Source organism: Eublepharis macularius, chromosome 9 (assembly GCF_028583425.1).
Source record: "Eublepharis macularius isolate TG4126 chromosome 9, MPM_Emac_v1.0, whole genome shotgun sequence".
Taxonomy (NCBI): Eukaryota; Metazoa; Chordata; class Lepidosauria; order Squamata; family Eublepharidae; genus Eublepharis; species Eublepharis macularius.
This window is the reverse complement of record NC_072798.1, coordinates 40807250-40821564: the sequence shown is the minus strand read 5'-3', so window position 1 is coordinate 40821564 and position 14315 is coordinate 40807250. Positions and strand designations below refer to the sequence as shown.

General features: G+C 40.3%; 1 protein-coding gene across 1 annotated transcript in view; it reads right to left on the bottom strand.

Moving 5' to 3' along the window:
* The window catches only part of LOC129335541 (cytochrome P450 2D14-like), a 46531-nt gene extending 32587 nt beyond the window's left edge, over positions 1-13944 (bottom strand). Inside the window, exon 1 of the mRNA XM_054988182.1 lies at positions 13596-13944. Within this exon, the coding sequence (XP_054844157.1) occupies positions 13596-13820 (225 nt within the window). The 5' untranslated portion in view covers positions 13821-13944. The remainder of the gene's footprint in view (positions 1-13595) is intronic.
* Positions 13945-14315: the final 371 nt, after the last annotated feature.

Genomic DNA, 14315 nt, shown 5'->3' with positions numbered 1-14315 from the left:
CATTCTTTCATCCATACAAAGCAACTTGCAGCAAAATAAGGTTTCAAATCAGGCAAGCTCAATCCCCCCTCTTTTCTTCGCATCCTTCAAAATCTTAAATTTAACTCTTGTTTTTTCCCTTGCCATATAAATCTAGAGGTATCTTTCTGCCATTGTTTGGAATTGTCTGAAATAGAAATAACATTCTAGGTAAAACATTCATTTTAATTCCTAGAAGTGACAATTGGATTTTCTCCCATCTTGCTAGATCTCTTTTAATTTCATTCCAGATCTTAATATAATTATTTTTATACAACATAAAATTCATATTTGTCAAAACAATTTTATAACCTGTTTTTTTCCAATTTCACTTGATCCTGGATTTTCATATTTTCTATAAACATTTTAGTCTTCTGTGTATTAATCTTAAAACCTGCTACTGTTCCAAATTCTTTCAATTCAAACATCAACATTTCAATTCCTTTATGAGGATCTTCCAAAACAAACACCAAATCATCAGCAAAGTCTTTTAATTTATAAGTCTCCTTTTAACTTTTATACCTTGAAATTCTTTCATCTTGTCTTATCTTTCTATTCAAAACAAGTATAAACAGTAATGATGACAGTGGGCAACCTTGTACCTCTTTGTATTCCACATGGTTTGGTCAATTGACTGTTTACAATTATTTGAGCTGTTTGAGACGTATAAATCAATTTCCCTCAATTTATAAAATTTTCTCCAATATCCATATCCTCCAAGACTCTGAACATAAAATTCCAATTTAAATTGTCAAAGGCCTTCTCTGCCTCTAGGAAGATCAAAGCACCTTATTTCTCATTATGTTTTTTCAGGTACTCCAGAATATCCAATACTGTTCTAACATTGGCCATTTTCACACTACTAACCTGCTTCCATAATGTTGCAAAACATTGTGCAAAAAATGTGGAAGATAGCGTCTTCTCGTGAGAGTTTTGCTCTACATCACACAAAACTCTTGCGAGAAGACGCTATCTTCTGCGTTTTTTGCATGATGTTTCGCAACGTTACGGAAGCAGGTTAGTAGTATGAAAACGGCCATTATCTCTCAACTATCTTTTAGGCAGAAATCCACTTTGATCTTCATGAATCATGTCCTGAAGAATTGTTTCAAGTCATACAGCTAGAATCATTGTAAATAACTTATAATTGTTATTTAGTAGCAATATTGGCCTATAGTTTGTAGTTAACGTCCGATCTTGAGTTGACCCTCTTTTGGTATTAATGTTATATTCACCTCTTTCCACATCTCAGGCATCTAACTTCCCTCTAAAATAGAATTCATTGTAATTTGTAAAGGTTGTATCAGTTCATCCTCAAAACACTTATAATGACTATCTATAAGATAGTCCTGGAGCCTTCCTAGTCTTAATCTGTCAGTAGACTTAAATACTGCCCTGGTTACCTATGTTTCCACTATCACTGTTTCACCTTTTAAAGGGACAGAAGCTTCTTGGGGGCTACACTACTCAAAGCCAGTCTGTCTACTAGTTACTTATTTACTTCTTCATTTAGATCCCGCCTTTCGCTCCAATGAAGATCCAAAGTGGCTTACATCATTCTCCTCTCCTCCATTTTGTCCTCACAAGAACCCTGTGAAGTAGCTTGGGCGGAAAATGTGTGACTGGTCCAAGGTCACCTAGTAACCTTTTATAGGAGACGGGGGATTTGAACCTGAATCTCCGATATCTAATCACTAGGGGTGTACGTAATGAAAATCCCAAGTCATAAAAATTACAAAAATAACCGTTTTGGGGTCTTACTTGTGACTCTCCAGAACAGGAACCCTAATCCTTGCTGCTTGGTAGTCACAAAATTTCTCTGAAAAAAATCTGTGGGTCTTCTTTTCAAGTTCTGACATTTTACCAGCAATACAGCATGAGCTCACATTTCTCTTTGAATCTGTCTGGTTTTCCAAGACTATTTCTTCTTTCCAATTAGATTGTTGCAATGGAGGAGCAAAAGACGTTCCCAGCCAATCCAAGCTGCAGAAAGCTGCCATTCTCCTTTTCCATTCCCTTCTCCTTCCCTCTTTACACTTCCTTGTGGGCTGGAGAGAAAGATCTTTCTTATAAAAGTTGCTTTTCCAATCTCCAGGTGGTGGCTGGAGATCTCTCACAGATTTACAATGGATTCCCAGGCAAGAGATCAGTTACCCTGAAGAAACTGGCGGTCTTTGAAGGTAAACTCTATGGCATTTTACCCACCTGAGGTCCCTCTCCTCTAAGTTTGCCAGGATTCTGATTTTCTCCGAGACAGTCCAGTATTTTCTTGAACTGTCTGGGGAAAAAATCATAGAAGATTCTGGACATTAAAATGTCCAGTATTTTCACATGGAGGAAGTAGCCAGTCAAGGAAGGCTTGTGGTACTGCGCACCCGCCATCTACCCATCACTGGGGAGGAGATATCAGCGGGTGAGTGGCAGTGCAGGTTGCTGTTGTACCACACTGTAGGCCAGGGCTGGCCAGTGGCTGGTCTGGGAGGAGGGAAGAGCAAAACAGTGCAGACCTTCACTGCCAAGGAGAGTGGGGCTCTGTCTTCAGCTCCACCTCCTTCCTCCCCCCTCCAGCATAGCCTCATTCTGCTGCACTTTGTGGTAAAGGCACATAACATGAGTGTTGGAGGCAGAGCTCACTCCCCGCTCTGCACCGCGTGGTGGCTCAGGTTCTCGTCAGGCAGGCAGCTGGTTGGCTGGCTGTGTGCAGCAATGTGGGTTGAGTTTGCTGTGGCTCCAGTCCCTCACTCCAACCAAGCCTGTGATGTTTGTAGATGAGGAGAAAGATCATTCCTTCTGTAAAGTGTGAGAGTGTGTAGCAGAGGCTATTGAGATTCCATAGCATGCAGGCTATCTATTGTGGGGGGAAGGGGTATGGAAAACAAAACAGCTAGCTTCTGGCATTGGTTACCTCTCCCAGAAAAATAGTAAAGAGCCCAGTAGCACCTTTAAGACTAACCAACTTTATTGTAGCATAAGCTTTCAAGAACTACAGCTCTGTTTGTCAGATGCATCTGATGAAGAGAACTATAGTTCTCGAAAGCTTATGCTACAATAAAGTTGGTTAAGTCTTAAAGGTGCTACTTGACTCTTTACTATTTTGCTACTACAGACTAACATGGCTAACTCCTCTGGATCTCCCCCAGCAAAAGATCAGCCAGTTCTGCTTTACACAGAACACAAGCAAAGTCTTTTCCTCTTTTTCTGAAGGCAAGTTAAGCTGAAGGAATTAGGGTTAAGTTGAAAACCCTTTGCCTCTGTCCCCCAGCAACACTGTTTTTGCAAACAATACAGTTGCCTACTGTCCCACCACCAGGCTCCCTTATTACCTGCACCCCCGTCTCCCTCAATGACACTCAGCTCCAGAGGTGGGAAGTGTAAAGATTTCTCTGGAAGAAAAGGGAGGTGTCATGTGGGAACAGCACTGCCAGGGAAGACAACAACTGCTCTTCAAAGGAAATTGCCTGGCTGTCCACTTGGGCGCATTTCAATATATAGAAATAAAGGGCAGGTTGTGTGACAAATCAACACTCAACACTTTTTGTCATTTTTTTGCTTTCATTCTCCTTCAGTTGCCTTATTCTTCCTTTCCCAGATACAAATTTTCTTTGACACTGCATTCCCTGATTCTCTCCTCATTTCTCTCTCACCTTTCCTCAAGTTGCCTTTAATTTGTTTACTGATGTTGTTATTAGCAATAGCAGCAAGCAACAAGATTGTAGCAATCTGGTCTCCAAAGAAACCAAGCATGACCTTTATGCATGTGTATATCTGTTGAGATGATGAGTATTGCATAGTTTGCTAGACTAGTTGCGAATTTGTGAGGGGTGTTGAAGCAGAGGGAAGATATTAATACTTCAGAACCATTGGGAAAGGTTTTTGTTGTTGTTTGGGAAATGCTTTTTGTAAATCAATGTGTGTGTTTGCCCTGTATGTTCACTTGCATGTGAGATCTCAGAAGTTTCAAAAATTCCTTACGTTCTGGATTATTTTGCATTTATGTAGTCTCTACGGGAGTAGGAGTAACACTGGTGGTGCATGCAATGCAAGGTGATGCGATCATAAGAAAAGGAAAAGGAAATAAGGAGCCGTGCATGCTCTGTAACTTTCCCAAAGGCAACCAACCAAGGTCTTAAGCCTCTAGGGCCAGCGTGATAATGTTACATCCAGACGTGATGTCATCACACCCAGCAGCTGGCATGCTGTCGCACTTCAAAAGGGCCAGTTTGGGCCCCTGTGAAATGCAGGAGCATGCCCACTGGTGCAATGACTTCACATCTGAAAGTGATGTCATCATGCTTGGTTGGAAGGGGATTGTGGAGGTAAGTGCCAGTCCCCCCCCCCGTGTCAGTCAGTAGGGTAAGGAGACCTGACAACCCTACTTTGGGAGGAAACTGGGTTTTTTTACATCTCTGCATTTGATTTGAGCTATTTGGATTTTAAAAAAAAACATTTACATTTTTCGGTTTTCTTGTACAACTAGCTTGTGAAATGTTACCTAACAGAACAGCAGCCTGGTCCTTACAAGAGTTTACATAAAGCCCTAATGTGATTTACTTCCAAGAATACATGCATAGGATAATAACCTAACAGTGTATGTTTATTTGGAAGTAAATCCCACCGAATGGAGTAGGGGTCAACTGTAAACTCCCTAAAAGTATGCAGGGTTTGGGAAGCAGAGGAGTGAAAAAGAGGGAGGAGAATATCAGTTCTGTTACAGTGGTAATACTTGAAGTCTGTTCAAACTCACCTGTAAATTGTCATGTGATGACAAAAGTAGAACGTAAGCTGGGCCAGACCAAAGTTCTACCAGTCCAGAAACCTCTGTCTTGCAGAGGTTAGCCAGATCTTATCTTGAAGCTGCAAATGACATTCCAGGCCCATAAGCAGTGCTTTTTTTCAGATGGAACACAGTGGAACGGAGTTCTGAAACCTGAGCGGCACGGAGGGCAATCTAAACTCCCCTCTGTCTGGGGATCAGGGGGTGGGGCCACCAGCCATGTGACCATTTTCTCCGAGGGCAACCCACTGAGTTCCACCACCTCTTTTCCCAGAAAAAAAGCCCTGCCCATAAGTATCAATTCTGCTCTTGTAGCCCTTTCTTGTAGCCCAAGATAATGCTGATAGCCACATTGGGGTGGAGTCAGGAAGGAATTTTCCTCCAGGTCAGAATGGCTCAGTCTCCTGAAGGGTTTCTTGCCTTCCTCTGGGCTTGGATTGCCCCCAATGGGAGGGGGGATGCTGGCACTCAAATGTCACACATGTGCGATCCCGGCGCAGCTCAATGACATCACTTCTAGGAGTGACATCATTGCACAGGCTTTGGGGGTGCTCCTGTGTTTTGCACTGGGATGTTTTTTTAAAGAATTGGCCCGTTTGAGACCTAAATCAGCCCAGCACAAAGAGATGGAACACTCCTGGGGCCTGTGCAATGACATTACTCCTGGGAGTGATGACATCACACTGTGCTGGGAATGCACCAGAGGAGGCCCATTCCTGTGCCTTTTGCCCTGCCGGCCAGGTGAGTGGTGGTGCTGGGAGGAGGCTGGGAATGAGGGATCCCCCACCCTCACTGGGAGACCGGTAACCCTATTCTGAGCATAGAGCAGGGATCACTGGAGGAGGGGTGGGGGATAGCTGTGAATTTCCTGAATTGTGCAGAGGTTTGGACAAGATGATCCTTGGGGTTTATTCTGGCTCTATCTTTCTATATTTGTAATGATTTACTGGCATCAGCAATGTTTTTATATATCTATGTTGTTAAGGTTGGTTGTGATCTGTTATTGATTAATAAAGAAAAAACATATAAGATCTAATGTGAATATGAATTTCCAATATCAAGCATAGCAGGGTAAAGTGGGGGGAGGTGTATAAATTTTTACTGAGTGTGTCGGGTATTTTTGTTGGAACCATCTGGAAACCCTACTCCCCTCCCCAAACCTCACCCTCCCAGGCTCCACCTCCCAAATCTCCAAGAATTTCCCAACCCTGAATTGACAACCCTGGTAAAAGTAAAAAAGCCTTGGCTTGCTCTGGGACCTGTAGAATTCAAACACTTTGCCCAGTTTGCTTAAAACTTGGGGGTTCTCTGAAGGACAGGCAGAAGACAGTCCACTGCAATTTCAGGGTCATTTGATTGAAAAACAACTAGTTTAGTCCCCCTCCCAGAAGTCCCCAGTAGGGACTAATAGAAATACAAAGATGGCTGATGGGGGCTCTTTCTCAGGGGCCCATAGAATTCAAACACTTTGCCCAGTTTGCTTGAAACTTGGGTTTCATTGAAAGACCATCAGAAGACACTCCACTTCAATTTTGGTGACATTTGGTTGGAAAATGACAACTCCAGCCTTCCCCCCACCTGGAATTCCCCCATAAAGAATAATGAAATAATGAAATTCCCTATTATTCCACAGGGAATAATGAAATGGCTAAAGTGGTGTGGCCTGCAACAGAAGGGTTCCTCACTTTCTGAAAGAAAACCAACAACAAACCACAACAAGGAAGGAAGGCAAATGCAGTTTTCAGCAGAAAGGTAAAAACAATATATATTGTCAGTCACTGTGTATGCGCTGTCAAGTTGCAACAGGCTTATGGTGACCCCAGCAAGGAGCTTTCAAGGCAAATGAGAGGCAGAGGTGGTTTGCCATTGCCTTCTTCTGCAAATTCTTCCTTGAAGGTCGCCCATCACAGTACTGACCCTGCTTAGTTTCCGAGACCTGACAAGATCAGGTTATACCGACTTCTGGTTTGGGATCCATGAAGGTCTAATGCAGCTCTAATCGTGGAGCTGACCGGGCTGCCGTTTAAGCGGCTGATGGGGCAAAATCAAGCCCACGGCCGACTGTTCTCAGGCGGAGAACAGGCATAGAACACTCAAGCACCTCAGGGCGCGTCGATCTCGGGCGAGGGGGGGTCCTACGCAACGGATCCTCTCCCGACCCTTGAGGTCCCACCCTAAGACAGGTCGGCTATAATCTCTGCAGCAGTCCTGGTGCCAATGCGGTTGGCATAAGACCTACATGCCCAAGCTTCAACAGGGGAAGGAAGAGTGGATGGGAATCTAAGATTGAAACAGCGATTACAACCCAAGGAAAGTGAATGAGAAGGTAAAGATCACTATCTCTTGAAACGGGACAGATTACTTAAAGTAAAGAAGAATTAAAGTAGACTTTTAAACTGCAACAGACTAAGTATAAGGAGTGGAGGACCCAGCAAGAATTATATTAGAAAAAGGACTAAGTTAAATGAAGTTATTAAAGAAATTGGACTATTGTTTTGAATACCTGTGGCTATAAGGAGATATCAGGCTGTGAGAAAGTTTCACCATTGCGAGAACTGCTGTGGGAAGTTGGGAAACAGGAAGTACGTAACAACAATAGAGTTGCTGGAGAGAGGCGGCCCTTGCCGGAGGGCAGGAAGTAGGGAATCGCCATTTTTGAAAGGGGAAGAGCCGCGGCTTCAGCGAAAGAGGAAGTAAGCCATATTGGATTACAAAAATCATAGAGGAACCATAGAGAAAAGACGCCCGACATTTTGGACTCTTTAAAAGTTTTTTTTGGAAAGACCGGGACATTTAAACTAAAAGGACATTAAATTAAACGCCACGGAGCTAAGGAAGAGAGCGGACTCGTGGGAGCGAGCCAAAGCAAGCCCCACGATGTCGAAAAAAGAGTGGCAATCAGCGATAGAGAATTTGAATAAAAAACTTTTAGAAGTGATTAAAGAGCTCAAGGACATGAAACCGGAGTTGGTGAAAGAGGTTAAAGAGGTTAAAGAGACAGTGAAAAATGAGCTGGCAGAAGTGAAGAAAGGTATGGAAACAATGCAAAATGACCTGCAGGGAACACAACAAAGAGTCAAGGTAGTGGAAAGCGCGGTGGAGAACTTAGCAGATACGCAACGAACAGAGATGAGGGTGATGAGGGGGAGAATGGTGGTTGCGGAAAGTAAACATATGGAGAAGCAGCTGAGGTTTCGCGGCTTGCCGGAAGTGGAAGGAAAGACAGCTCAAGAACAGATCACTGAGGTGTTAGCTGAATACCTGGGGAAGGAGGAGGAGGAAGTTGTGGCTATCCTAGATGTGGTATATCGTGTAAATTCAAGAATCGCGACCCAGAGGAAACTACCAATAGATGTGATTGTGCAATTCACAACCAGAAATATAAAAGAGAAGATTGTGACTAAACAGTTTCAAGATCCATTGGAGATTGATGGCAAGACGATTATTATCATGAAGGAATTACCCAGATCGGTGTTGCTGGATCGAAAAAAATATAAAGCTCTAATTCAGATTCTGAAGGACATGAAAATAAGGTACAGATGGGAACTACCAGAAGGAGTGTCCTTTGAATTTGGAGGAGCAAAAAAGCGCATTAGATCTGAATCAGAGATGGAGCAGTTTATAAGGGACAATGAAAAGGACTTACCAGCAACAAGATTATGAATATCGAGTGCAAAGTTTTATCTTGGAATGTAAATGGACTTAATTCACCGAATAAGAGAAAAGGTATTTTCCACTGGCTATTAAAACAAAAATGTGATATTGTATGTTTGCAAGAGACTCGTATTAGAAAACAGGATGCAAAGTATTTAAAATTGATTAAATTGGGCAGTGATTTTGTAGCGGCCTCTAATAAGAAAAAAAGGGGAGTGGTATTGTATATAAAAGAGGAGCTACAGCCAAAGTTAGTGATGAAAGATGCGGAAGCCAGATTTTTAGCAGTGGAATGTATATGGAATTTAAAGAGAGTATTGGTGATTGGAATCTATGCACCTAACGGAGGAAAAGAAAGCTTCTTTGAGGACTTGAGGAAGCAATTAGATGAACTTTCTTATGACCAGATAATTCTTGCAGGAGACTTCAATGGAGTGACAAACTTGGAACTAGATAAAAAGTCAGCAACTGCACAAAAGAATTTAAGGACTATTACCAAAGACGTTTTTTGTATTGACGCAACAGGAAACTTTAGAAGATGTATGGAGAAGACAAAATCCCAAATGCAGACAATATACGTTTTTCTCCGCGAGACACTCTACGCTATCAAGAAGTGATATGATCTGGGCCTCAAAAGACTTAGCGCTTTGGACTAAGGATGTGGAAATAATGCCTATGGTAGGCTCAGATCATAATCCAATTATGTGGAAGTTGGGGAAAAGGAGTAAAAGGAAAAGATGGAGAATAAATGAGGATTTGTTGCAAGAGGGAGAAAATATGGAGATGTTGAGAAGAGAAACAAAGTTTTTCATACAATATAACATGAATAGAGAAGTACCAACCAACAAGGTATGGGACACCTACAAGGCAGTAATTAGGGGCATATTAATGGACTTAAATGGAAGAGCCAGGGAAAAAAAAGAGGAGAAGAGACAGGAGATCACGGAGAAAATAAAAGCCAAAGAAATACAGTTAAAGAAAAGACCAGGGAAAAAGAAAATCTACCAGGATATTAAAATTCTTCAAGAACAGCTGACAGCAATGAATAATAAAGAATTAGAATGGAATCTTAAGAGAATGAATCAAAAGGCGTTTGAAGGCGCAAATAAACCTGGAAAATATTTGGCATGGCAATTGAAGAAGAGAAAGGAGAAGAAAATAATAAATAAAATCTGTGAGGACAATAAAGTGTACCTGGAACAGACAGCTATTAGCAGAGCCTTCTATAAATTTTATGCCAAATTGTATAATAAAAAAGAGGTGAATAAAGACTCAATAGCGACATACTTGGAGAAAATGAAGCTCCCAGTAATTTCAGAAGCTTGGAGAGACAAATTGAACAAGGAAGTAACGGAGGAAGAAATAAGAAAGGCAATACAGTCAACAAACTTGGGAAAGGCGCCAGGACCAGATGGACTTACAGCCAAATTTTATAAGGTAATGGCTAATGAACTGGCACCATTCCTAAAAGATGTGATTAATGGTGTTTTAAAGGATCAACGGATCCCAGACACTTGGAGTGAAGCTAATATATCACTGATCCCCAAAGAGGGGCAAGATCTGACTATAGACCTATATCGTTACTTAATAATGATTATAAAATTTTTGCGAAGATACTGGCGGAAAGAGTGAAGGGATGGCTTTCTGAAGTTATTGAGGAGGAGCAAGCTGGTTTTTTGCCAAATAGACAAATCAAAGACAATTTAAGGACAGTTATAAATGCTATTGAATACTATGACAAACGTTGTGACAAGGAGGTTGGCTTCTTCTTTGTGGACGCTGAAAAAGCGTTTGACAATTTGAACTGGGACTTTATGTTTGCCACCATGGAAAAGCTACAAATGGGAGAAAGATTCATAAGAGCAGTAAAGGAAATTTACAGAGACCAGAGTGCAGCAATTGTGGTGAATGACGAGGTGACCAAGAAATTGACTATAGGTAAAGGAACAAGACAAGGTTGCCCGTTGTCTCCACTGTTGTTTATTTTGGTTTTGGAAATACTGATGATACAGATACGAGAAGACAATGCAATCCGTGGAATAAAAATAAAGGACTTTTCCTATAAGGTCAGAGCATTTGCGGATGATATAATGCTAATTGTGGAAGATCCAATGGAGAATATGCCAAAAGTAATAGAGAAGATTAAGGAGTTTGGAGATTTGGCAGGATTTTATGTAAACAAAAAGAAGTCAAAGATATTATGTAAAAATATGACTAAACAAAAACAACAATTATTAATGGAAATAACAGACTGCGAAGTAGCAAGTAAGGTGAAATATCTGGGAATTGAACTGACTGCAAAGAATATAGATTTATTTAAAAACAACTATGAGAAACTATGGACTCAGATAGAGCAAGACTTGATTAAATGGAACAGACTGAATTTGTCATGGTTGGGAAGAATTGCAGTAATTAAGATGAATGTGTTGCCAAGAGTGATGTTTCTGTTACAGACAATACCAATTATCCGAGACTCTAAGCAGTTTGAAAAATGGCAGAGGAAAATATCAGATTTTGTTTGGGCAGACAAAAAGCCTCGAGTGAAAATGAAAGTGTTACAAGATGCAAAAGAAAGAGGCGGAATGCAACTGTCCAGCCTAAGACTTTATTATGACGCAATTTGTTTAGTGTGGTTGAAAGACTGGATGATGCTGAAAAACCGGAAATTACTGGCCTTAGAAGGATATAAAAAAATATTCGGATGGCATGCATATTTATGGTATGATAAAGTAAAAGCGGACTCTATGTTCTTACATCATTATATTCGGAGAAGCCTATTCACAACTTGGAAGAAGTACAGAAATTACCTACAAGATGGAATCCCCTCATGGGTGGTTCCATATGAAGTAATAGATCCAAGAACTGTCGATAATGAACAACAGTGTTTAACATACAAGGAGATAACCCGAATGGAATTTTCTAAACCCAAAATAAAGACGCAGGACGAGTTGTCTCCAAGTTACGATTGGTTTCAGTACAGACAGATCAGAGATCTTTATAATTCGGACTGTGTGAAGGGAGGGATAAGAATGGAGAATTCGGAATTAGAACAGGCACTTTTACAAGAGGATAAAAAGGAAATCTCTAAGGCATATAAAGTGCTGCTGAAATGGTATACTGAAGATGAAACAGTTAAAGTGCAAATGGGGAAGTGGGCTATAAACTTTAATAAAGAAATAACAATGGAGGCGTGGGAATACTTGTGGAAAAATACGTTGAAGATCACGACATGCACCAATATTAAAGAGAATGTCTATAAAATGATTTATCGTTGGTATTTGACACCAAAGAAAATTGCGCTAGGGAATTTGAATATGTCTAACAAATGCTGGAAATGTAAAAAGCATGAGGGATCTTTGTATCACATGTGGTGGACTTGTGAGGTAGCTAGGCAGTACTGGGGGGAAATAATAAGAGTAATAAGTGAGATTTTACAATTTCAAATTAAAAAGAACCCAGAACTCCTGATACTGAACTTGGGAATGGAGGATATTCCAGCACAATATAGGACATTGCTATTTTACATGACAGCAGCGGCTAGACTTTTGTACGCGCAAAAGTGGAAAGTGCAAGAAGTGCCAACTATTGAGGACTGGATATATAAATTGCTGTACATGGCGGAAATGGACAAAATGACAAGGAAACTGAGAGACCTTGATCCAGGACAGTTCAACACGGATTGGGAGAAGCTGAAACAATATTTAGTGAAGAAATGGGAGGTGGGAGGAGAACTGTGGCAGTTTGAAAATTACTGAAATACAATAAAAGTAGAGGGAGGAGACTTTACCGGGGGGTGGAGAGGTAAATGAGAATTTCTAAGCAACTATTTTATTAGACTATTATATATAGCATTAAGTATTATAGGTGTTATTACAAGAATTATAATGATAGAAATTAACCAATTATAAGGATAGAAACTAATTAATTTCATTTCTGGCAATAACTGTATAATGGAGATAATTTTATAATTGCAATGAAGGAATTTAAGTAAGGTGGGAAAATATATATTAATGTATAGATTATGTATTAAATTGATTGAATTGGTTTGGAGGTATATATGGGTCAAATTGGTTGACTATTTTTGGTGGATAGTTGCGTAATGAAAGAATAATACAATTATATAATTAAAACAGTATGAAGATGAGATATGTAGAAAAAGAAATATATAGAGTATAAGTTAAATTGGTTGACTTATATTAAATGTACTGTTTATAGAAGTATCTAAAAATATGCTAAATGAGTGATAAATTGTTTGCCCCATATTGAAGATGAGATTATAAGATAGAGTACCAAAATTAGCTAAATGATCATTATCAAAAGAAAATATGCCAAGAATGTATTATTTAGTTATGTATTATTTAGTTGTTAAAGTAAGTAGGAAGACAGAAGGAGCACTGTGTTATATAGATAAGCTTAGAAGAAAGTGAAAGATTATGTTTGACAGATAGAATAAATTTAAAATGAGTAAGGGAAAAGGGACAAGGGGTTGGAAAACTGTTGGAAGTCAACAAAAGGGGGGAAAGGGAGGGGGTTAGAATTGGAAAAATTAAAGGAAACTGATTGTAATGTACAATTTAATGATATCTAATCCAATAAAATTGTTTTAAAAAAAAAAGATCAGGTTATACCATGCTGCCTTCCCTCCCCTCAGTCACTATAAGAGTAGAGAAATAAAATGAATGCAGACAAGGCTTTGTTTTTTAAAAGCTGACTGAAGCTCTTCTGCTGGCAGCTGCTTGATGGTCATTTTACGAATTAGTAGAGAACATAATGTGGCTGCTTAGGGAAAGACCTAATTTGGGGGTCTGTAAAATCACCCCCCCTTTGTTCAATCTGCTTGAAATTTAGAGGTTCTTACGATAACAGGGAGGACTGTACTCTGTGTGATTTTGGTGTCATTACGTGCAAAAACAACAGCCATGGAACCTCCAATTGGTCCCCCTCCCCTTCCCCATTGAACAGAACAGCCACAAAAATCCCGAGAATGGGAAAAAATGAAAAATTTCAACCCTGACCCAGCAATGCCCCAAGGGAAAACTACCCAGTCATGTTAAACATTTTGCTCAACAGCCCCAGACACAAAACCACAATAAAAGTTTTCTAGATACATGCACCTACTAATCACTAAACCATACTGACTGTCACTTACTTGTGGGATGGTATTAAGTGGGTGCCAGAAATCAAGCTGCAGCAAGTTGCCAAAGAAAGGTAGAGGAGTAGGTCCTGGTGGAAGGCGGCTGCTTTTCCTCCTGAACATCACATAATCAAGCAGCAGGGCCAGCAGTAGGAGATAGATGAGCGTTGCTGTGATATTGTTCCAAAAGGATAAGGCCTGAGCCCCCATCCAAGAGATCACAGCCATCAGAGTTTCCATCCCTCTCCACTCACTTGGTTTCTTCCAGACTAATTCTTGCTTCTGCAAATCTCAGATGTTCCAGGTTCATTTACTCATGTACATTCTCCTTCCTCTTCTCAGAACTAGATTCTTGCAAGAATGAGATACACTATTCAAATCTCTAAATGAATAGGTTTACTTTAAAATTAATAAGTAACAAAAGGGCTTATCCTCAAATAAATTACGAAGTTCATGGTCAAACTACAGGTGCTGCAGATCTCTTGTTTTAGTTTTTCCCCCTAAAGACAAAAGCATCTATGGGGAGCCCTGATTCAGACTTGGGTTGTTTAATATGGGGAGAGATTTTTATCCTTCTTCCAATTATAATTTTCCCATTACTAATCCCGGTATACATAACAAGTTCTTGTATGCTTCCTCCATAGGATGAATTACAGGAAGTTGGGGGTTAATTTGCATAGCCAAAAACTTGGGTTGTCAAGTCTGTGCTGTGAAATTCCTGGAGATTTGGGGGTG